Raw genomic sequence first — 24,081 nt, forward strand, 5'->3', positions numbered from 1 at the left:
TGTAAATTTTCTATACTTGTATCGTCTTGTCCTTTAATCCTGTACCCTAAAATAAGAAATACATTTTTGACACAGCCTTAATGTAAAAAAATGAACAGCTCTGGAAAAAGAGCTAAATGAATGGAGATAAACAATCTTCCAGATGCAGAGTTCAAAACACTGGTTATAAGGATGCTCAAGGAACTTAGTGAGGACCTCAGCAGCACAAAAAAAAAAAAAAAAAAATCCAGTCAGAAACAAAGGATTCACTAATTGAAATAAAGAATAGCTTACAGAGAAACAACAGTAGAATGGATAAAGCCAAGAAGCAAATCAATGATTTGGAACATAGGGAAGCAAAAAAACAACCAATCAGAACAAGAAGAAAAAGATAAAAAAAATAAGGGTAGTATAAGAAGCCTCTAGGTCAATGTCAAAAGGTCTGACATTGGCATCTTAGGGGTGCCAGAAGGAAAAAAGGAAGAGCAAGAAATTGGAAACCTATTTGGAAAAATAATGAAAGAAAACTCCCCCAATTTGGTGAAGGAAATGAAAAGCAACGACCTACAACCAAGATTCTCTATCCAGCAAAGCTGTATTTTGGAATGGAAGGGCAGATAAAGTGCTTCCCAGACAAGATAAAGCTAGAGGAATTCATCATCACCAAGCCATTATTACATGAAATGTTAAAGGGACTTATTTAAGAAAAAGAAGAAGATCAAAACTATGAACATTAAAATGACAACAGAAGTCACAACCATAAACAGCTGAATATAAAAAAATAAAAACAAAAACAAAAACAAACTAAGCATATAACCAGAACAGGAACAGGATCATAGGTATAGGAATCATTTAGAGGGTTATCATCTGGGAGGCGGCAGGGGGAGAAAGAAAGAAATGGTACAGGGATCAAGAAGCATAATTAGAAGGAACAAAATAGACAGGGGGATGTTAAGAATAGTATAGAAAAGGGAGAAGCCAAGGAACTTACATACACGACACATGGACAAGAACTAAGGGATGGGGGGGGGGGCCCTGCTGGAGTGAAGGGGGTACTGGGAGGAGGAGGGCAAAGGGAAAAAAATTTGGAGAACTGTAACAGCATAATCAATAAAATATACTTAAAAATAAAAATAAATAAAGAAGACACATTCATCCAGACAGGTAGGAGGAGCGGAGTCACAGAGACAGGCAGAGAGGTGGTGTGGTGTGGAAAGGCAGTGGCAGTGGTGGCGGCAGCAGTGGAATAGACAGGAGGGATATGTTTGGAGCGAGTGATCCAAGCCCCAGGAACACAACCCAGGGTTCCAGCACCAGGAAGAGAGATCCCCATTACATCTGGCTGTAAAAACCAGTGGGGATTGTGACAGAGGAAGAAACTGCTGGAATTTTGCTGCTTAAAGGGCCAGCATGGTCTTAGAATGTATGTAAACCCACCCATTCCAGGATTCACCACTGGGACAGCAGCTGTAAAGGTGCCGGTTGCACAGGGGAAGAGGTGAAGTGACTGGAAATGGGTCAAGTGCTGCCAGGCAAACTGCCAAAAGCCAGGTGGCGGCCATGTCCTCTCTCCAAGCCCTCCCACACAGTCACAGAGTGTGAAGTGGGTGCTCCACCCTGACAATTAGCTAAGGCTCTGCCTCACACAATTTACAGGTGCCTTTTCAACATAGGCCACACTACTAAGACAGGAAGTAAAAGCAGCTCTACCTAATACACAGAAACAAACACAGGGAGGCTGCTAAATTGAGGAGACAAAGAAATATGGCCCAAATGAATGAACAGAACACCAGAAAAAGAACTAAGAGAAACAAAAAGAGCCAACCTATTAGAGGCAGAGTTCAAAACACTGGTTATCAGGATGCTTAGGGAACTCCTTGAATATGGCAAAAATAGTAATAAAGGAGGAAATAAAGGTTACACTAAGTGAAATTTTAAAAATCCACAGGAAAGACTTCTCGCAAGGATGGAGGTATAGGTAAATACACTTTGCCTCCTTGCATGACCAAAAGAAGGACAACAAATTTAAAAACAAAAATTAATCAGAACTTCCAGGAAATTGAACTGTATGGAAGTCTGTCAACCAAGGAACTAAAGAAGAAACATTCATCCAGACCACTAGGAGGGGCAGAGACAGGCAGGCGGGTAGAGGCCCCGCAGCAAGGAGGCAGCTGGGAGACCTGGCAGTCCCACATTTGCATGTGGATAAACCAGAGGAACAGCTGGGGAGTGAGACAGACCATGCAATCCAGGGTTCCAGTGCAGGAAAAGAAAGCCTTAAAACCTCCGGAGGTAAAAACTGTGAGGGTTGCATCAGCAGGAGGAACTCCCAGACTCACAGGAGAGTCCACTGGAGAGATCCACAGGGTCCTAAAATGTACACAAACCCACCCACCTGCGAATTAGCACTAGAGCGGCCCAATTTGCTTGTGGGTTGCAGGGGAAGTGACTGAAAGCCGGCAGAGAGCCAAGCAATTGACATTGTTCCCTCTCAGACCCGTCCCCCACAGAAAGCACCACAACTCAGCAACCTGGGTTGTCCTGCCCTGGCAAATACCTAAACCTCCACCCTTTCCAACAAAAAAGGCTTGCTGAAACAAAGAAATATGGACCAAATGAAAGAACAGATCAAAGCTCCAAAAATATAACTAAGTGATGAACAGATAGCCAACCTATCAGATACAGAGTTCAAAACACTGGTAATCAGGATGCTTACTGCATTGGTCGAGTATGGTCACAGAATGGAGGAAAAAGCTATGCAAAGTGAAATAAAGAAAAATATACAGGGAACCAAAAGTAATGGGAAGGAAGCTGGGACTCAAATCAATGATTTGGAGCAGAAGGAAGAGATAAACATTCAACCAGAACAGAATGAAGAAACAAGAATTCAAAAAAATGAGGAGAGGCTTAGGAACCTCTGGGACAACTTTAAACGATCCAACATCTGAATCACAGGGATGCCAGAAGGAGAAGAAGAGGAGCAAGAAATTGAAAACTTATTTGAAAAAATAATGAAGGAGAACTTCCCTAATCTGGCCAAGGAAATAGATTTCCAGGAGATCCAGGAAGCTCAGAGAGTCCCAAAATAGCACACACCAGGGCACATCATAATTAAGTCACCCAAGATTAAAGATAAGGAGAAAATCATAAAAGCAGCAAGAGAAAAGGAGACAGTTACCTACAAAGGAGCTCCTGTAAGACTATCAGCAGATTTCTCAAAAGAAACCTTGCAGGCAAGAAGGGGCTGGAAAGCAGTATTCAAAGTCATGAAAGGCAAGGACCTAAATCCAAGATTACTCTATCCAGCAAAGTTGTGTTTTGGAATGGAAGGGCAGATAAAGTGCTTCCTGGATAAAGTCAAGTTAAAGGAGTTCATCATCACCTAGCCCTTATTACATGAAATGTTAAAGGGACTTATCTAAGAAAAAGAAGATCAAAAACTATGAACAGTAAAATGGGGTAGGGGAGGACGAAGAATGGGGGAAAAGGTACACGGAATAAGCAGCATAAATGGTAGATACAAAATAGGCAGGGGAGGTTAAGAATAGCATAGGAAATGGAGAAGCCAAAGAACTTATATGGTTGACCAGTGGACATGACCTTGGGGGGTGGGCAATGCTGGGGGTTGAGGCGGTGAAAGGTGGAGGGGAATAAAGGGGAGAAGAAAATTGGGACAAGTGTAATAGCATAACCAATAAAATATAATAAAACAATAACCCAAGAGTGTATTGACTTGATGATGGCTTCAAAGAGTGAAAATTTATTTCAAGTGATTTTAAAACACAATAATTTGATTGTAAATTTCTAGTAGATTATATCCTTATGAAAAGAATTAAAATGTTTAAGTATTTCTTTTCAAGTGTCACATTGTTAATAATAACATTGGTGTTGCTCTTCATATATACATGTACCAATATAGGAATCAAGATTTTCAGCAAGAAATTACAAATATAAAGTCAAAGTAAAATGTATAATCCTAAATTTAAGTAGAAAATTAAATGCCGAAAAATATGTAATTGAGGGCCTTGGGCCAGCTTGTTGGCTGTGATGCAGCTCTTGTTTGCAGTGTGGCCACTCCTTCAGAGGCCTTGGGGAGCAGTGGCTAGAAGCAGATGAGTCCATCATGCTGGTGGTGGTGTGCACATCCAGCCCCTGGACAGTTTTCCCAGATCACCAGAGCCCAGATGATCCAGGCTGATCTTCCAGCACAACCATGTGGTTCTGGACTTTCTGACACTTTTTGCCTGACTCAGACGGTGTTCTGGGTCACTTTCTATATCCAGAGCCTTCCTGATAATGAGGACTGAAAGTACAGACTCAACTCTTTACAAGTAGGAGTCAAGAGAAGTCAGGAGTCAGGAGAAGTTCAAGAAATTATGGGTTTCATTTTGTATATTAAAGCTGTAAATTGAAGTGTTTTGGTCATGAAAAAGAAAAAGAAAAGTATGTAATACTTAAAAGTATTTCATAGCCTATTCACTGAAAGACCCTAGAAACAAGGAGCAATCCAATAGCAGTGTACCCCTCAGTGTCCAGATTATAGTCTCTAAATACCAGTCCTAATTCTACTAAAAGGAACCAGTCCTAATTCTAGATATGGGGCAGGAAACATAAGCCAGAAACATTTCATCATACCAGAAACAAGAAAGCTATCAAAGTCCACTTTGCTCATGTCAGGAGACTAAGAACCAACTTTAAGAGGTTGCCACTGCCAGTAATGGAATACTTGGAACATCAAAAATAGTAATATCTTCAGTGGACTATAACATATCAAAAATGTTAAATTCCATGAGTTCCTAGATAACACCAAAGTGGGGTTGGGGCTGGGGTAGAAATCCCTTGTCAGTCAACTTTGGAAGATCAAGCGTTTATTCTGACTTTTTTGTTTATCTGAACTGTACCTCAAAGGATCCAAATAGTTGCTGAAGAAAAGATTTTTTTCTCTTTATGCAAGTACTGCAGCTAATAAATGAAGAAGAGGTGATAAAAAAGAGGTATCACTATTCAGCAATCCCTAATGAAACAATGGGTCTAGACAATCATCATCAACAATTAAAATAGAAAAGATGGCGGAGGAGTGAATGGGAGTCACGCTGACCTCCTCCCAAAACCAAACTGGAATTGCAACTAAATAATGGAGTAATCACCTGGAAAGCAGTGGAGCAATAGTGGGAGAGGAGCCTTGGTGCCGCGGACAGTGGATTCGACTCTCACACATCCCAACGGGTGAGAATTGCGGTGGAGGCTCAAGAGGGTGGGCGGGGTGCCCACGGGCACTGGCACCAGAGGGACATTGAAACGGCCAGTTAGCGTCCCCCCGAGAAGAACGGGGTCTGAATCATAAACAGGAACCCCTAAACTACAGCAGCTAAAGCCGAGAAAATACAGACAAAACGCAACCCCAAAAAGCTTAGGGGTGCTCTCTGCCAGAGACAGGTGGCTGGGGATGCAAAAAGACATTTAAAGGGCAAACGCAAAAGTTGCAGCGGCAGCCACCCTCCTTGATCTCTGGGTAGAGGCGGCAGCAGGATGGGCTGGTGCCTGGGAAAAGACTGGTGAGGAAAATTTTGTGAAGAGAACTGACACGGAGCCCGGGTGATAACGCACTTCCCACTCTGCAGCTACCATCTCGCTCAGGCATAAGGGAATCAATTAACCTGCCTTTTGTGCGCTCCGCACACAGCTTGTACGCCTGTGAGCTACGGGGCTGAGTGCAGACTGGCTGGGAGAGCCTTGAGGAGAGACTGGAGACGGAGGCATTGGGGAAAGAACGGGAGGAGGAACCGGGGAGTCCTGACTCCTCCTTGCCGTAGTCTCCATTGCGCGGGAAGAGGCCACACCCCCAAAGAGCCAAAAGCTGAAAAGCAAACATAGACACCCCCAAAACACCCAGAGCAGGCGCGCACACTTGCGCCGAGTGACCAGCGAGGGTTGGCGAGCGTGTGTGTGACCCACGCGGGCTGGCGAACGCTTGCACCTGCCGGCAAGGCCTCACACAGACTGGCACCCATACGGCCTGCGAGGGAGTGCACAGAGGGGCAAGGGCAGACGTAAATTGACCTACCCGCCGCGATTGCGGAGCAGCCCACAAAATAAGTAGAGCTGCCCAGAGTCCCTGAGGAGAGACCAGAAACAGGATTAACCGGAGAGTCCTAGAGCTGATTTCCTCCCATTTCCGTAGTCCCCATTTGGCGAGGGCAAGCAACGCACCCAAAGAGCCAAAAGCGGGGAAAACACACAATAGAAGACCCTAAACTGACCAGTGCCGCGAAGCTCGCATGCCAGGGAGGCCAGATGAGTACGGGAGGTCGCGAATAAGCCCCCTGGTCTGGGGCAAGCACCTGCGATCCCAAGCAGGTGGGGGACCCTGCCGCGCTGGGAACGCGCTCAAGGAGCCCGCATGAGAGCGCAGAGAGATCCCAAAAAATAGCTCAGCCCTGACCGAAGGGGTCACAGAGCTGCTCCAAGCAGGAGTCAGACACAGGCATTAGACTCCTGAAAGACTCAAACAAACAACCCAAGGCCTTATAGGGTCAACAACTGACATCATCAGAGGCAAGCCCAGAAAGAAAAGTAAAGGACAAAAATACTTAACAGACTCTCACAAAAATGGGAAGAAAAAGAAGTTCCCCTCAAATGAGTGGAAAAGGGGACTCCCCACAGAGAGAGCTAAATGAAATAGAGGCAAGGGAATTATCAGATATGAAATTCAAAACAATGGTTCTAAGGAAGCTCAATGAGCTCAGCCAGCTCAAAGAGAACTATGAGAAACTGCAGAGAAACTATCAGGATCTTACAGCAAACTACATCAGCCTGGAAAAGGACATAGAAACTATCAAGAAGACACAAGAGGATATGAAGAATACCATTTCTGAATTGAAGAACACAGTAGAAGGAGTCCAAAGCAGGCTGGATGAAGCTGAGGATCGAATCAGTGAGATGGAGGACAAGGTAGAAAAAAGCTCCCAGAAAGAACAAGAAATGGAAAAACGACTCAAAAAGAATGAAGAAGCATTTAGGGAAATGCAGGACAACCTGAAACGCAATAATATCCGTATAATAAGGATACCAGAAGGAGAAGAAGAGGAGCAAGGAATAGAGAACCTCCTCGAAAAAGTAATGATGGAAAATTTCCCTAATTTGAGGAGAGAAAGGCTCTCATGGATCCAGGAGGCACAGAGGACCCCACTCAAGAGGGACCCAAGGAGGTCCACTCCAAGACACATCATCATTAAAATGGCAAATGTCAAAGACAAAGAGAGAATCCTCAAGGCAGCAAGGGAGAAGGAGAAAGTAACATACAAGGGGGCCCCGATACGCCTAGGAGCTGACTTCTCAACAGAAACACTACAAGCCAGAAGGGAATGGCAACAAATATTCCAAGCCATGAAAAGCAAGGGCCTACAGCCAAGGCTGCTCTACCCAGCTAGGCTCTCCATTAAAATAGAAGGAGAAATACGGAGTTTCCCAGACAAAAGAAAGCTAAAACAATACATCTCTACCAAACCAGCACTCCAAGATATGCCAAGGGGACTGGTTTAAGCAGATGAAGGAAAAGAATGAGACAGAGAGGAACACAAGTACAAAGAGAAAAGATGAGTAAGTTTCTATCACTAATATCTCTCACTGTGAATGGACTAAATGCCCCAATCAAAAGACACAGGGTAGCTGAATGGATAAGAAAACATGACCCACACATATGCTGCCTACAAGAGACCCACCTCAGAGCAAAAGACCTACACAGATTGAAAGTAAAGGGATGGAAAACAATATTCCAAGCAAATGGACATGAGAAAAAGGCTGGCGTTGCCATACTTGTATCAGACAAAGTAGATTTCAAAGCAAAGGCCATAAAGAGAGACCCAGAGGGGCACTTTATCATACTTAAAGGAAGAATCTATCAAGAAGACATCAACATTGTAAACTTATATGCTCCCAATATAGGAGCCCCCAAGTTTATAAGGAAATTGTTGGATGACTTCAAAAAAGATATAGACAGCAACACACTGATAGGAGGGGATTTCAACACCCCACTGTCAAAAATGGGCAGATCTTCCAAACAAAACAGTAATAAACATATCGTGGCGCTGAATGACACACTGAATCAAAGAGACTTAACTGACATATATAGAACCTTACATCCCAAAGAAGAAAAACATACATTCTTTTCAAATGCTCATGGCAGTTTTTCAAAGATAGACCACATGATAGGACACAAAGCAAGCCTCAGCAAATTCAGGAAAATTGAAATAATACCAAACTTTTTCTCAGACCACAAGGCCTTGAAACTCGAAATCAACCTCAAAGAGAAACTTCAAAAACTTGCAAACTCATGGACACTGAACAGTACACTATTAAACAATGAATGGGTCAATAATGAGATAAGAGAAGAAATCAAAAAATTTCTGGAAACAAATGAAAATGAACAGACAACTGTCCAAAACCTATGGGACACAGCAAAGGCGGTCCTGAGAGGGAAGTTCATAGCAATACAGGCTTACCTTAAAAAGATAGAAACATTTCAAATAAAAGACCTAACACTACAACTTCAAGAACTGGAGAAACAACAACAAATAAATCCCAGAGCAAGTAGAAGGAAGGAAATAGTCAAGATTAGAGCAGAACTGAATGACATAGAGACAAAAAGAACAATCCAGAGGATCAACCAATCCAGAAGCTGGTTCTTTGAGAAGATAAATAAAATTGACAAGCCATTAAGCAGACTCATCAAGACAAAAAGGGAGAGGACCCAAATTAATAATATCAGAAATGAAAGAGGAGAAATAACAACTGATATCACAGAAATACAAATGATCATCAGAAACTATTATGAACAATTATATGCCAAGAAATTTGAAAATCTTGATGAAATGGACAAATTTTTAGAAAAGTATAATCTTCCAACACTGAAGGAGGAAGAAACAGAAAGCTTGAACAGACTGATAACAGCTGGGGAAATTGAAGCAGTAATCAAGAAACTCCCGGCACACAAAAGCCCAGGGCCAGACGGTTTCCCAGGAGAATTTTACAAAACATTTAAGGAAGAGCTAACCCCTGTCCTTCTCAGACTATTCCAAAAAATCCAAGAGGAGGGAAGACTCCCAGACTCCTTCTATGAGGCCAGCATCACCCTGATCCCAAAACCCGATAAAGACCCTACAAAGAAAGAAAACTACAGGCCAATTTCGCTGATGAACATAGATGCTAAAATCCTCAACAAAATATTGGCAAACCGCATCCAGCAATACATTCAAAAGATTATCCACCACGATCAAGTGGGATTCATCCCTGGGATGCAGGGATGGTTCAATATACGCAAATCAGTAAACATGATACACCACATCAATAAAAGAAAAGAAAAAAACCACATGATCATCTCGATAGATGCAGAAAAAGCATTTGACAAGGTACAGCACCCATTTATGATCAAAACACTCAGCAAAATGGGAATAAATGGGGCATTCCTCAACGTAATAAAGGCCATATATGAAAAACCTACAGCTAATATCATACTCAACGGGCAAAAACTGAAAGCTTTCCCACTAAGATCGGGAACACGACAAGGATGTCCGCTCTCACCGCTTCTTTTCAACATCGTATTGGAACTCCTAGCCACAGCGGTCAGACAAGAGAAAGAGATAAAAGGCATCCAAATAGGAAAGGAGGAAGTAAAACTATCATTGTTTGCAGATGACATGATAGTGTACATAGAGAACCCTGTAGACTCTACCAAAAAACTCCTCAACCTAATAAATGAATTTGGCAAAACAGCAGGATACAAAGTCAACATTCAGAAATCAAAGGCGTTTTTGTACACCAGCAATGCAATAGAAGAAGAAGAAATCAGAAAAAATATACCATTCGATATAGCACAAAAAAAGATAAAGTACCTAGGGATAAATTTAACCAAAGACACAAAAGATCTGTATGCAGAAAACTATACAACATTGAAAAAAGAAATTAAGGAAGACACAAATAAATGGAAGCATATACCATGCTCATGGATTGGAAGAATTAATATCCTCAAAATGTCCATACTACCCAAAGCAATTTATAGATTCAACGCAATCCCTATTAAGATACCAATGACGTATTTCACAGAAATAGAACAGACATTTCAAAAATTTATATGGAACCATAAATGACCCCGAATAGCCGCAGCAATTTTGAAAAGAAACACAAAGTAGGAGGGATCACAATACCGGACATCAAACTCTACTACAAAGCCACTATACTCAAAACAATTTGGTACTGGCACAAGAACAGACCCATAGACCAGTGGAACAGAATAGAAAGCTCAGAAATAAGCCCAGGTCTCTATGGGCATCTAATATTTGACAAAGGGGGCAGAAGCATAAAATGGAGCCATAATTGCCTCTTCAACAAATGGTGTTGGGAGAGCTGGACGGCTACACGCAAAACATTGAAATGGGATCATCAGCTGACACCATACACAAAAATAAACTCAAGATGGATAAAAGACTTAAATATAAGTCACAACACCAACAAAGTCCTAGAGGAGAACTTTGGCAGGAAACTCTCAGATATCCCACGCAGCAATTTTTTCACTGATATGTCTCCTAAAGCAAGGGACATAAAGGAAAGAATAAACAAGTGGGACCTCATCAAAATAAGAAGCTTCTGCACGGCAAAAGAAAACATCAGCAAAATGAAAAGGGAGCCAACCCTATGGGAAAATATATTCGCTAATGATACATCAGATAGAGGTTTTATCTCCAAGATACATAAAGAACTCACTCGACTCCACTCCAAGAAGACTAACGGTCCAATCAAAACATGGGCAAAGGACCTGGGCAGACGCTTTTCCAAGGAAGAGATACAGAGGGCCCAGAGGCATATGAAAGGATGCTCAGCATCACTAGCCGTCAGAGAGATGCAGATCAAAACCACCATGAGGTACCACCTCACACCGGTCAGAATGGCCATCATAAACAGATCCACAAACAACAGGTGCTGGCGAGGCTGTGGACAAAAGGGAACCCTAGTCCACTGTTGGTGGGAATGCAGACTGGTGCAGCCACTATGGAAAGCAGTGTGGAATTTCCTCAGAAAGCTGAAAATGGAACTGCCTTTTGATCCAGCGATTCCCCTGCTGGGACTATACCCTGAGAACACCAAAACGCCAATACAAAAGAACCTATGCACCCCAATGTTCATAGCAGCACAATTTACAATAGCCAAGTCTTGGAAGCAACCTAAATGCCCATCAGTAGATGACTGGATCAAAAAATTATGGTACATATACACAATGGAGTACTACGCAGCAGAAAGAAAAAAAGAACTACTAAACTTCGCGACAGCATGGATGGAACTGGAGAGCATCATGCTAAGCGAAATAAGCCAGGGGGCGAAAGACAAATACCATATGATCTCACCTATAAGCGGAACCTAACCAACAATGCAAAGACGCAAGGAAAATATGACCAGCAACACTGAAAGGAAAAGAAATCAACAGAGACAAGAGAGAAGGGGGGGGGGCAGGGAAAGGGAAGGGAAGGGGAAAGTCAAGGAACATATAGCAAGGACTCATGGACAAAACCAAAGGGGAAGAGCTGAGGGAGGGAAGGTGGGAGGGGGCAAGGGAAAGAGGTGGGGGGGAGGCAGAGACAAATGTATTTAAAAAGTAAATAAAAAAAATATTTAAAAAAAAGCAATTAAAATATGAGGTGAAAAGCTGATGTGGAACTCTGTTATGGCTCCATACACCTAAATCCATTGCTTATTCTTAAGGTCCCAGTAAGGGAGACTATCAGCAGTTATGTGTTTCCTGAGGTCACACAATGAGGGGTATAGAGAACACATCTGATGTATGCTCGCCCAAAACATTAAACCTGGTTATGATGGAGCCTTTATATGTAAGTAACTACACAGTTTACAAGAAATAGAGATCAATGACCACATTAAATGATACCACAGCAATGGGTCGGCAAAATCCAGAATATGAGAACCTGTATAAGACAAAGGACCCAATTTATTCAACAAATAAATTGCAAGAGGGAACAAAGTTAAGGTGAACCCATAAATTAAAAGAGACTTAAGACACTTTTCAATATCTAGACACAAAACACAACATATAGGTTTTGGATCCTGGGTCAATAAAACAACTGTAAATAACACTATGATTTGTTTTTGATAAATTTGGTGATATTAAAAAATTTGTTAGCTGTGATAATGATGTGGATTTGTTTTTAAGAAAAATGAGACTACCCTGGCCAGGTGGCTCAGTTGGTTGAAGCATCCTCCCTTACACCAAAATGCTGTGGTTTAAATTCCTCATCAGGGCACATACCTAAATTGTGGGTTTAATCCCTCATTGGGGCATGTGTGGGAGGCAACCAATTGATGTTTCTCTCTCACATGGATGTTTCTCTCTCCTCCACCCACCTAAAATCAATAGACATAGCCTCATGTGAGGATTTAAAAAAGAAAAATAAAAATGAGACCATATCTTCTAGAGATACAAAAAGAAGAATTTACAGACTAAAATAATAGAATGTCTGGGATTTGCTTTAAAATGACATATTTAGGAAAGAAGTAATAGGTAGTAGCAAAGATGAAACAAAATTGGCTGTGTGTTCATAATTGCTGAAACTAGGTGATGGGTACATAGGGGTTTATTATACTATTCATTTGCTTTTGTATATATTTGAATATTCCCATACTAAAATATTTTAAGTATATCTGTGTTAGTTTTCCATTTATATGTAACAAATTACCACAAAACAGCACACACATTACCTCACAGTTACTGTAGGTTAGGAATCAAGGCACGGCTTAACTGGGTTCTCCGTTTAGGGTCTCAGGACCGCACTCCGCGTGTCAGCCGGGCCATGTCCTCATCTGGGAGCTCTGGGGGAAAATCCGCTTCCAGGCTCATTCAGGTTGTTGCAGAATTCATTTCCTGGGAGTACTTCTAACCACTTCTGGTTAGACGCTGCGGGATTAGGATCAATTTTTGCTTAAATTTACTCTTAAAATTTATATATATATGCAACTTTTTTGTTGGCTGTGGGCTGGAGGACATCCTCGGGTCCTACAGAGTGATAGCAGCTCCTTGCCACCCAAGGACACAGCTGCCTTTTTCAAGGCCAACAAAGGAATCTCTCTCACTCCAGCCTGCTAAATATTTTATAATGTAACATAATCACAGGAGTGACATTCCATCACTTTTGCTTCTATTAGTTAGAAGCAAATCACACTTAAGGGGCGGGGATTTTATAAGGATGTGACTTATTGGGGATCACCATAGAACATGTCCACCACAATATTTGACAAAATAACTAAGGATAGATGCATTTTTATATTAAATTCATATATTTTCTTATGAAGAATTTATGTATATTCAAGACAGGCAAAATATATTAATGTAGCTCCCCTGAAAACTAGTTACTATGTGAAAATATGTATTTTAAGCAGTTAACACATCTGACATCAAAGAATGTTCTGTTTAACATTTATAAGCTAACCTGTTAAGCTTTAAATCTGTGGAAAATTTTGTAAAAATTGTTGAATTTCTTGTACTATAATTAACAAAATGCACACAGTACAGAAAAAGTAGTTTTGAGAGAGATTTAAAAATATATATTAAATGGACCATGAATATATTATCTTAACAAAACTTAGAGGGTTCTCTTAGATTAAAAAAGATGAAGCATTTTAAAAAGAAGTGAAAAGGAACAAAAAGAAAAATCAAAGACTAACCATGTTATCTTAACTTGATTATATGTGCAAAATCCTTATTTCCAAATAAGGTCACATTCACAAGCATCCAGAATTAGGGCTTGAACATACCTTTTGGGGAGACACTGCAATTCATCCAGCAAGCCCTTTTTTTCAACATCCATCTCATGAACTCCTCACAGAACATTATTTGTAAGTTGCATGGTGCAGGGACCAAGGTCAGAGTTCTGTTTAAAGTCAATTAGATCACTTACCAAAGAGCAGGGGGTTTTAATATCATTTTTTGTTTTAAAAGTAATGCTCATTAATAAAGTGAGATAATACAAAAGTACATAAGGTGAAATATAAGTATCTCCTACAATTTTAATCAAAACCCCTGTGGTGTGAGCACTCTTAACAGTTTTGTGGGTAACCTCTCAGAATTATTTAAAGATAGATAGATAGATGATAGATAGATAGATAGATAGATAGATAGATAGATAGATATAGAGTTACAGATATAACAATCTCTGAAGCTCTTTAAGTCTGAATCCTTGTTTTGCCTCTAGCTGTGTAACATTTAGCAACTTATTAACCACTCTCAGTATCAGTTTTCATATTTATAAAACAAAAGGTGATTAGAGTATTCCTTTATATGGTGGTTTGGGAATTAAATGAGCTAATATGTATGAAGTGCTTAAAACATGTCTGACACATACTAAATGTTCAATGAGTTATTATTTAATACTGTTTTTGCAGCTGCAGCTTCCTTTTTTAAAACAAAATATTTTATTTCCTTTTTTAAAACAAAATATTTTATTTCCTTTTAGACAGAGGGGAAGGGAGGGAGAAAGAGACAGACAGAAACATCAATGTGTGGTTGCCTCTCGTGTGCCCCCTGCTGATGACCTAGCCTGCAACCCAGGCATGTGCCCTGACCTGGGAATCAAACCAGCGACCCTTTGGTTCACAGGCCAGCACTCAATCCTTTGAGCCACACCAGCCAGGGCTGCAGTTTCTTTTTTTAATATTGCACTGCAATATTTTTTATTAATTTTTATTATAATGATTTGAGATCATTTTTGTTAATAGAGTAGAAGATAAAAATGGGAACAAAAAACTAAAACAATGAATAGAAAACAGTAACAAAAAACAAACACCTATATCAATAATCACTTTAAAAGTTAATGGTCTAAATTTACCAATTAAAAAACAGGGATTGTAAGATTGGATCAAAAAACTGTAAAGAAAATGAGAAGACAAGCCACATACTGGGAGAAAATATTTGCAAAAGAAAAATCTGATACAGGATTGTCTTCCTCAATATAGAAAGAACTTTTAAAACTCAACAACATGAAAATAAACAACCTGATTAAAATATGGGTCAGAGACCTGAACAGATACTTCACCAAAGAAGATATACAGATGGCAAATAAACATATGAAAAGATACTCAACATCATATGTCATTAGGGAATTGCAAATTAAAGCAACAATGATATACCATCACACACCTATTATAATGGCCAAAATTCAAAATACACCAAAGGCTGACAGGGATGTGGAGCAATACTAACACTTACTCACTGCTGGTGGGAATACAAAATGGTACAGCCACTTTGGAAAACAATCTCACAGTTCTTTACAAAACTAAACATACTCTCCCCATATAATCCAGCAAACACACTCCTTGGCATTTAGCCAAAGGAACTGAAAACTTTTGTCCACACAAAAACCTGCATATGGAAGTTACGGCGGCTTTATTCATAATTGCCAAAACATGGAAGCTCCAAGATATTTTTTCAAAATACCATTCAATATAGCAAGAAGGAAAATAAATTACCTAGGATTAAATTTAACCAAAGATGTAAAAGACCTGTGCGCAGAAAACTATACAACATTGAAAAAAGAAATTAAGGAAGACACAAATAAATGGAAGCATATACCATGCTCATGGATTGGAAGAATTAATATCATCAAAATGTCCATACTACCCAAAGCAATTTATAGATTCAACGCAATCCCTATTAAGATACCAATGACGTATTTCACAGAAATAGAACAGACATTTCAAAAATTTATATGGAACCATAAATGACCCCGAATAGCCGCAGCAATTTTGAATAAGAAACACAAAGTAGGAGGGATCACAATACCGGACATCAAACTCTACTACAAAGCCACTATACTCAAAACAATTTGGTACTGGCACAAGAACAGACCCATAGACCAGTGGAACAGAATAGAAAGCTCAGAAATAAGCCCAGGTCTCTATGGGCATCTAATATTTGACAAAGGGGGCAGAAGCATAAAATGGAGCCATAATTGCCTCTTCAACAAATGGTGTTGGGAGAGCTGGACGGCTACATGCAAAACATTGAAATGGGATCATCAGGTGACACCATACACAAAAATAAACTCAAGATGGATAAAAGACTTAAATATAAGTCACAACACCATCAAAGTCCTAGAGGAGAACTTTGGCAGGAAACTCTCAGATATCCCACGCAGCAATTTTTTCACTGATATGTCTCCTAAAGCAAGGGACATAAAGGAAAGAATAAACAAGTGGGACCTCATCAAAATAAGAAGCTTCTGCACGGCAAAAGAAAACATCAGCAAAATGAAAAGGGAGCCAACCCTATGGGAAAATATATTCGCTAATGATACATCAGATAGAGGTTTTATCTCCAAGATACATAAAGAACTCACTCGACTCCACTCCAAGAAGACTAACGGTCCAATCAAAAAATGGGCAAAGGACCTGGGCAGACGCTTTTCCAAGGAAGAGATACAGAGGGCCCAGAGGCATATGAAAGGATGCTCGGCATCACTAGCCGTCAGAGAAATGCAGATCAAAACCACCATGAGGTACCACCTCACACCGGTCAGAATGGCCATCATAAACAGATCCACAAACAACAGGTGCTGGCGAGGCTGTGGACAAAAGGGAACCCTAGTCCACTGTTGGTGGGAATGCAGACTGGTGCAGCCACTATGGAAAGCAGTGTGGAATTTCCTCAAAAAGCTGAAAATGGAACTGCCTTTTGATCCAGTGATTCCCCTGCTGGGACTATACCCTAAGAACACCAAAATGCCCATACAAAAGAACCTATGCACCCCAATGTTCATAGCAGCACAATTTACAATAGCCAAGTGTTGGAAGCAACCTAAGTGTCCATCAGTAGATGATTGGATCAAAAAATCACAGTACATATACACAATGGAATACTACGCAGCAGAAAGGAAAAAAGAAGTACTAAACTTCGCGACAGCATGGATGGAACTGGAGAGCATCATGCTAAGCGAAATAAGCCAGGGGGCGAAAGAGAAATACCATATGATCTCACCTATAAGCGGAACCTAACCAACAATGCAAAGATGCAAGGAAAATATGACCAGCAACACTGAAAGGAAAAGAAATCAACAGAGACAAGAGGGAAGGAGGGAGGGGCGAGCAGGGAAAGGGAAGGGAAGGGGAAAGTCAAGGAACATATAGCAAGGACTCATGGACAAAACCAAAGGGGAAGAGCTGAGGGAGGGAAGGTGGGAGGGGGCAAGGGAAAGTGGTGGGGGGGGAGGCAGAGACAAATGTATTTAAAAATAAATAAATAAATAAGGAAAAAAAAGATATTTTTTCACAGGTGAGTTGATAAACGGTGGTACATCCAAACAATAGACTATTATTCAGCACTAAAAGAAACTGAGCTATCAAGCCATAAAAAGACATGGCAGAACCTTAAGTGCATATTATAAGTGAAAGAAGACAATCTGAAAAGGCCACATTCTATGTGATTTCAACTATATGACATACTGGAAAATGTAAAACTATGTAGACAGTAAAAAGACCAATTGTAGCAAGTGCTTAGGGAGAAGGAAGGCGTGAATAAGTAGAGCACAGGATTTAATTGCTCTGCATGATACTGTAATGGTGAGTACCTGTCATTATACCTTTGTCCAAACCTATTGAATGTACAGTACCAACAGTGAACACTAATGTAAACTATGGACTTTGGGTGATAATGATAGGTCAATGTAAGGTCATCCATTGTAATGTATGTGCCCCTCTAGTACAGAACGTTGATAGGGAGGCTATGTGTGCCAGGGATAAACAGGTGTGTGGGAACTCTGTATTTTCCACTCAGTTTTACTGTGAACCTAACACTGCTCTTTGCAGGGGAAGAAGATCTAAATAAATAAATGAACAAACAATTTAAATTAAAAAAAGCAATTCTGATGCTGATTGAATATATCAATATATTCCTCCCCCACCCACCCCCTTTTTTTTTTGCAAGATTAAGTTGGGACAGTGTGAGGCTTAGTTGATTCCTTATACTGACATGCAAGTGAAATAGATATGCCTTTTTTCACCTGCTTTTTATTTATTTTTAATTAAATTTATTGGGATGACATTGGTTAATAAGATTATATAGGTTTTGAGTGTACAATTCTATCATACATCATCTGTGTATAGCATTGTGTATCCAACACCCAAAGTCACATCTTCCATCACCATATGTTTGACCCCCTCTATCCTTTACTGTTCCCCCAATCCCCTTCCCTCTGATAACCACCATACTGAGATATGACTTTGACACTTATATTATATTTTGTACAATATATTATAATAGATTTTATTTATAGAAAATAATATTTGTATTATATTTCACTTCTATATAGATGAAATACAATAAAAATCAAGATGACAGCTCAATATCCACACTGAGGAGTCAAGTAACTGATGTAAAAATTGTTATGACCCAAAATATTGATAAACTATTGGAAAGTGAAGAAAAATTGAAAATCTTCACTGACAGAACAGATGATCTGCAAACAACTGTAAGTGATGCACACCCATCTTGATCTCCAAACATTAATCTATTCTAAATAATAAGGTTAATACCCTTGAGACAAATTACCTAAAGCATGGATTCTGTGAGATAACACTATTGACATATTATGGCTTTATCAAGAAATTATTGGAGCCCTGACCCATGTCGCTCAGTTGTTTGGGAGTCAGTCTGCAAAGCAAAAGGTCGCCAGTTCGATTCCTAGTCAGGGCACATGCCTGGGTTGCAGGTTAGATGCCCTGTCGGGGTGCATATGGGAGACAGCACATCAGTGATTCTCACATTGATGTTTCTCTCTCTCTCCCCTCCTCCATCTCTAAAACCAATATCCTCAGGTGAGCATTAAAAAAAAAAAGAAATAAACACACAGTTTAGTCAACAAATAAATTGCAAGGGAAAAAAGAAAGAGAGGGAGAACTTACCAAAAAATTGACTTACAAGGTATGACACTTACAATGTGTGATCTTTATCTGGATTTTGATTCAAACAAACTACAATTAAAATTTACAACTTCATGAGACAGCTAGATATTTGAACTCTGGTTGAATATTAGATGACATTAAGAAATACTAACTTTTAGGTGTGATAATTGTAACATGGTTATGATTTTAAGAGTCATTACTTATTAGAGACACATACTAATATTTATGAATGAAATTATGTAACATCTGAGATTTGCTTCAGAATAGTTCAGGAGTGTGGGAGAAGGACTGGGTATGAATGAAACAAATTTGGCCATAAACTGATCATTGTTATAACTGGATGTTGAGTGTATTGGGATTCATTATACCATTCTGTCACCTTTCTTTCATATGTGTTCAAAATTCTCTTTTAGAATATAGTTTTAAAATAATCATTAAGTGTTGAATCGTTCTTAGAGTATTCTAAATGTTATTTTTACAGGTCTTTTCTAGAGCAGAGCCATGATGTAAAGCAAAGTATGCACATACCTTTTACCCATCAAGTTGTATTGATTTTACCTCCTAAATATCTGTTCTTAGCCTCATTTTTTCAATTTTAAAACAACTTATTAAAGGATTAAGATGTAAAAATTGGCAGTTACAAACTAATCATAGGGATGTAAAGTATTGCATAGGGAATATGGTCAATGACACTGTAATAACTATGTATGGTGTCAGGTAGGTACAAAACTTATCAGGGTGATCACTACACAAAGTATATAAATGTCTAGCTGCTATGCTGCACACCTTAAACTAATATAATACTGAATGTCAACTGTAATGGAAAATTTAAAATAACAAAAAACAGTATTAAGGTATTATTTAAATATAATAATATTCACCTTTAAGTGAGGAATTTGATTAATTGCATGCAATTGGTAACCACAATCAAGTCATAAAATAGCTCTTTATCTTAAAATTTTCCTGATGTCCTTTGCAGTTGACTCTTCCACTACTCCTGACCCCAGACAACCACTGATTTGTTTTCTGCCACTATGGTGTTGCCTTTTCTAGAACTTTATATGAATAGAATCATATAATACATAGTCTTCTGTGTTATGACTTCTTAGTAAAATGTTTTTGAAATTAATTCATGTTGTTGTCTATGTTAATACTTTATTCCTTTTCTTTGCTGAATAGTATTCCATGGAATGGATAACTCTCTTTTTTTAATTTTAGAGAGGGGAAGGGGGAGAGAGAGAGAGAGACAGAAACATTAATTTGTTGTTCCACTTATTTATGCATTCATTGGTTGATTCTTGTATGAGCTTGACTATGCAAAACCTTGGCATATTAGGACAATGCTCTCACCAATTGAGCAGCCCACCAAGGGTTGCTCTTTTAGATCCACCTTCTGCCCATCACAATACCATTCTCTCTCTAATTCCAAGATACATTATCACTTGTCTGACTATGGTAATCCCCAGATTTCATTGTTCTCTCTATTGTTAGTTCTACTTCATTCTAGCCATCCTCCACACTAACACTAGAATATATTCTTAATACAAGTATGAGCATTATCTAGCTTTCCTGAAACGCTCCTGTGGTGCACATTTGTCCGTATAGAGGAGTATTCAACCTCCCTAACATAAAGACCTTCTGATTGTAATGCCAGTCATATCACCCAGAGGTCACAACCTTGCAGTTTATAAATCTCAAAAAATGCCAAACTATTTGTAGTTTCCCAAAATATTTCACACCTTTGCACATACTGTTCCCTTTCTTTTTCCTTTCTACTCATTCATTAAATTTCTACTCATTCATTAAAACCCAAATCAAGGGTCATCTCACTCATTGCCTAGGCTGTGTTTATCAATTTCTCATCGCTGCCATTCTGTACCTTTTACAGTATTTATTGGTTCATTCAATAAATACCTGTTAAAGATCTACTGTCTGCCAGGTTCTTTATTAGGCACTAAGAGTGTAATGATAAATATTATAGCCACAACTCCAGGACACAAGCACTCAATATTAGTGAAATTAAATACTATTTATTTGAACAAAGCACCCCTCTATATTATTTTTATAGCAGGAAAAAGATAAGATCACATAGTTTATATAATCTACAGAGAAGAATTAATAAAGTAAACCATTATCTAGAATTGCAGTTGCAGTGCATGAGAGTTACAACACAAGAGTTCAGGTAATACTGCCCAAGCCATTTAGATTCATTCAATATTCATCAATAAACGTTCTTTGGGGCCTATTATGTACAAGATACTATACTGGTCGTTTTCAGGAATAAAAGAATAAAATAAGTTACTTGCCACAGTTTGATGTACTACAGGAGACAGATTTGTATAAACCTAGGTCCAATAATAAGTATATGTTAAGTGTCATAACAGATAAAGCATAACAGCCAAACAATGGAGAACTGATGGTATCTACCTTCTTACATAGCATTTTGAAATTGCAGTCATAAAATTCCATAATCAATATTACCTCATTCTGTTATATTAGAAATCATGCATGATATTTAAATACTGTGTCTCAAACACTATAGTTAGGAATTCTGAGAAAATTAAACTGTTTCGTTATGAAATATTTATTCAAAGCATATGAAAAATGTTTAATAATATATCTACTATACTTATAATCACCCTCCTGCCTTATCTAGTCTTAATATTTTGCCACATTTCATTTGGTCTCTGTTTTTTAAATAAATAAATGTATAAATATAATTAAAGTCCCCTGTGCACCTTTCCCAAGCCCATTCCCCATTCACTAGATGAACCACTAGCATGACTTTGGCATGGATCATCTGTATACATGTTTTTATTCCTCCACTATGTATGTATCTATTTTATTGGTTTGTATTTTTAACTTTATGGTATTATAATTAATGCACATATCCTTCTGCAAGCTGAGTTTTTAGTCCAACATCATGTTCTTGAAATATATTCATTTTGATACACTTAGCTCTAGTTTATCAATTTAACTTCTGACAGCATATCATTACTATTTAAAAAAAACACAATGTACTTATTCTTTTTCCTTTTAATAAACATGAGTGTAGATTACAACTTTTCTTTATTATGTACTGCACTGAATTGAACACCCTTGTAGATGTCTCTTAGTAAACTTTTGCAAAAATGTTTCTAAGACAGTAGTCTCTAGGATTTTTTGATCATGCATACTTATTCATAAAATATTTATGAGAATGCATTAAATATATATAAATTATATAATCTATATAATGTTATATATTATTAAACATACACAAAATAGAAATTAAAAGAATGATATAAAGATTAAATATTAAATCATTTTTCTTAAGTAAATTAAAACTTTGTGATTAAGAAATGTTAATAATGTAGTATAATGATAGCAATGTGATTAAAAGTCAAATCTGATTACAAATAACTATTTTTTTAATCTCTAAATATGACAGAATACTCAAACTAGAAGCAGAGATAGATCCTCTTGGCCATTTTCTTGTTGTTTGTGTTTGCCTTATTTGTATAATTTTTAAGCCACATCTTTATTGTTTAGTTTAATGAAAGCCAAATATTACCCATAAGCTCACTTACTCAGATGCATGTAAATTGCAGGAATTGCAATACACTACAAGGAAAAGAACAGAGGATGCAGTGTTCAACTCTTTATCTCTCTATCCTCCAAACACCAATATACCATCTTATGTATACACCTAGAGAAGGAGTCATTGCCTATCCACATTAAACAAGAATACATTTTTATTTCCTTCTTATTTTTTAGATTAAAGTAAACAAAAAGAGGTACTAGTATTATGTTCCTGCTCTCCAATGGGTCATCTTATGCAAACCCTGTGAGGGTACTTGGTCTCATTTAGGAACCCTCACTGTACACATAGAAATGGAATTGCTGAATCTTAAAATATATGCATCTTTTGCAAGGAAAATATGACCAGCAACACTGAAAGGAAAAGAAATCAACAGAGACAAGAGGGAAGGAGGGAGGACGGGCAGGGAAAGGGAAGGGAAGGGGAAAGTCAAGGAACATATAGCAAGGACTCATGGACAAAACCAAAGGGGAAGAGCTGAGGGAGGGAAGGAGGGAGGGGGCAAGGGAAAGAGGTGGGGGGGGAGGCAGAGACAAATGTATTTAAAAAGTAAATAAATTAAAAATAAAAAATAAAAAAATATACATGCATCTTTAAATTAACCAAATATTTCACAATTACCTTCCCAAGTGTTGTGCCAGTTTGTACTTTCATCAATAGTATATTGGAGCTCCTCTTGCTCCACATTATTTTCAATACTTAGGATTATGAGATTATAAATTTTAACAATCTGGTGGGGGAAAATTTTCTTAATTTGTATTTCCCTAATTTTAAATAAGTGAGCAATTTTTATGTTTAACTATTAGTTTCTTCTATAAATTGCATGTCAATATCTTTTGCCCATTTTTCTAATGCTATCTTTATCTTCTTAAATAATTTGTAGGATATATATGAAATACTAATTTATAACCATTAGGATAAAGAATGAGTATTCAAATCTTCATTCTAATACTTAGTTGTATAAAGTGTAAATATGTTCTCCCAGTATGTAGTTTGACTTTTTACTTTATGTGTTATATTTTTTAAAACAGAAATCTTGAGCTTTCATATGGGCAAATGTATCAGCCTTGCCCTTCATGGTTTATGCTTTCTGTGTCTTCTTTAAGGACTCCTTCCCTTCTGCAGGTTATAAAGAGGCACTTATATTGTCTTCTTTGTCTCCTAAAAGTTTTAAATTCTGCTTCTTAAACATATACCTTCAAAATACCAGGAATTTTATTTTTGAATATAAGGTAGGAATCTTATTTTATTTTCTATATAAATAACCAGTTGCCCAAACACCATTTATTGGATACCTCACCCTTCCCATTTGGGCTGGTAATGCCAATCTTATCATATGCAATATTTTCATATGTAACAAGTTTTCATTCTTTTTCTTTTTCTTTTTCTTAATTTATTTTTTTCAAATATATTTGTCTCTGCCTTCCCCACCCCACTTTCCCTTGCCCCCTCCCCTCTCCCTCTCCCTCAATCCCTCCCCTTTGGATTTGCCCATGAGTCCTTGCTATATGTTCCTTGACTTTCCCCTTCCCTTCCTTTTCCCCGGCCCACCTCTCCCTCCTTCCCTCTTG

General features: G+C 38.5%; 1 protein-coding gene across 1 annotated transcript in view; it reads left to right on the forward strand.

Annotated features, from left to right (window-relative positions):
* LOC129077798 (vesicle-associated membrane protein 7-like) overlaps positions 1–24,081 on the forward strand; it is a 71,457-nt gene that overhangs the window by 24,272 nt on the left and 23,104 nt on the right. The window contains exon 5 of the mRNA XM_054582355.1: positions 18,339–18,497. Coding sequence (XP_054438330.1) covers positions 18,339–18,497 — 159 coding nt within the window. The remainder of the gene's footprint in view (positions 1–18,338; positions 18,498–24,081) is intronic.

The sequence above is a fragment of the Pteronotus mesoamericanus genome, unplaced genomic scaffold (assembly GCF_021234165.1).
Source record: "Pteronotus mesoamericanus isolate MK-2021 breed Mesoamerican mustached bat unplaced genomic scaffold, CSHL_Meso_final contig_69, whole genome shotgun sequence".
NCBI lineage: Eukaryota > Metazoa > Chordata > Mammalia > Chiroptera > Mormoopidae > Pteronotus > Pteronotus mesoamericanus.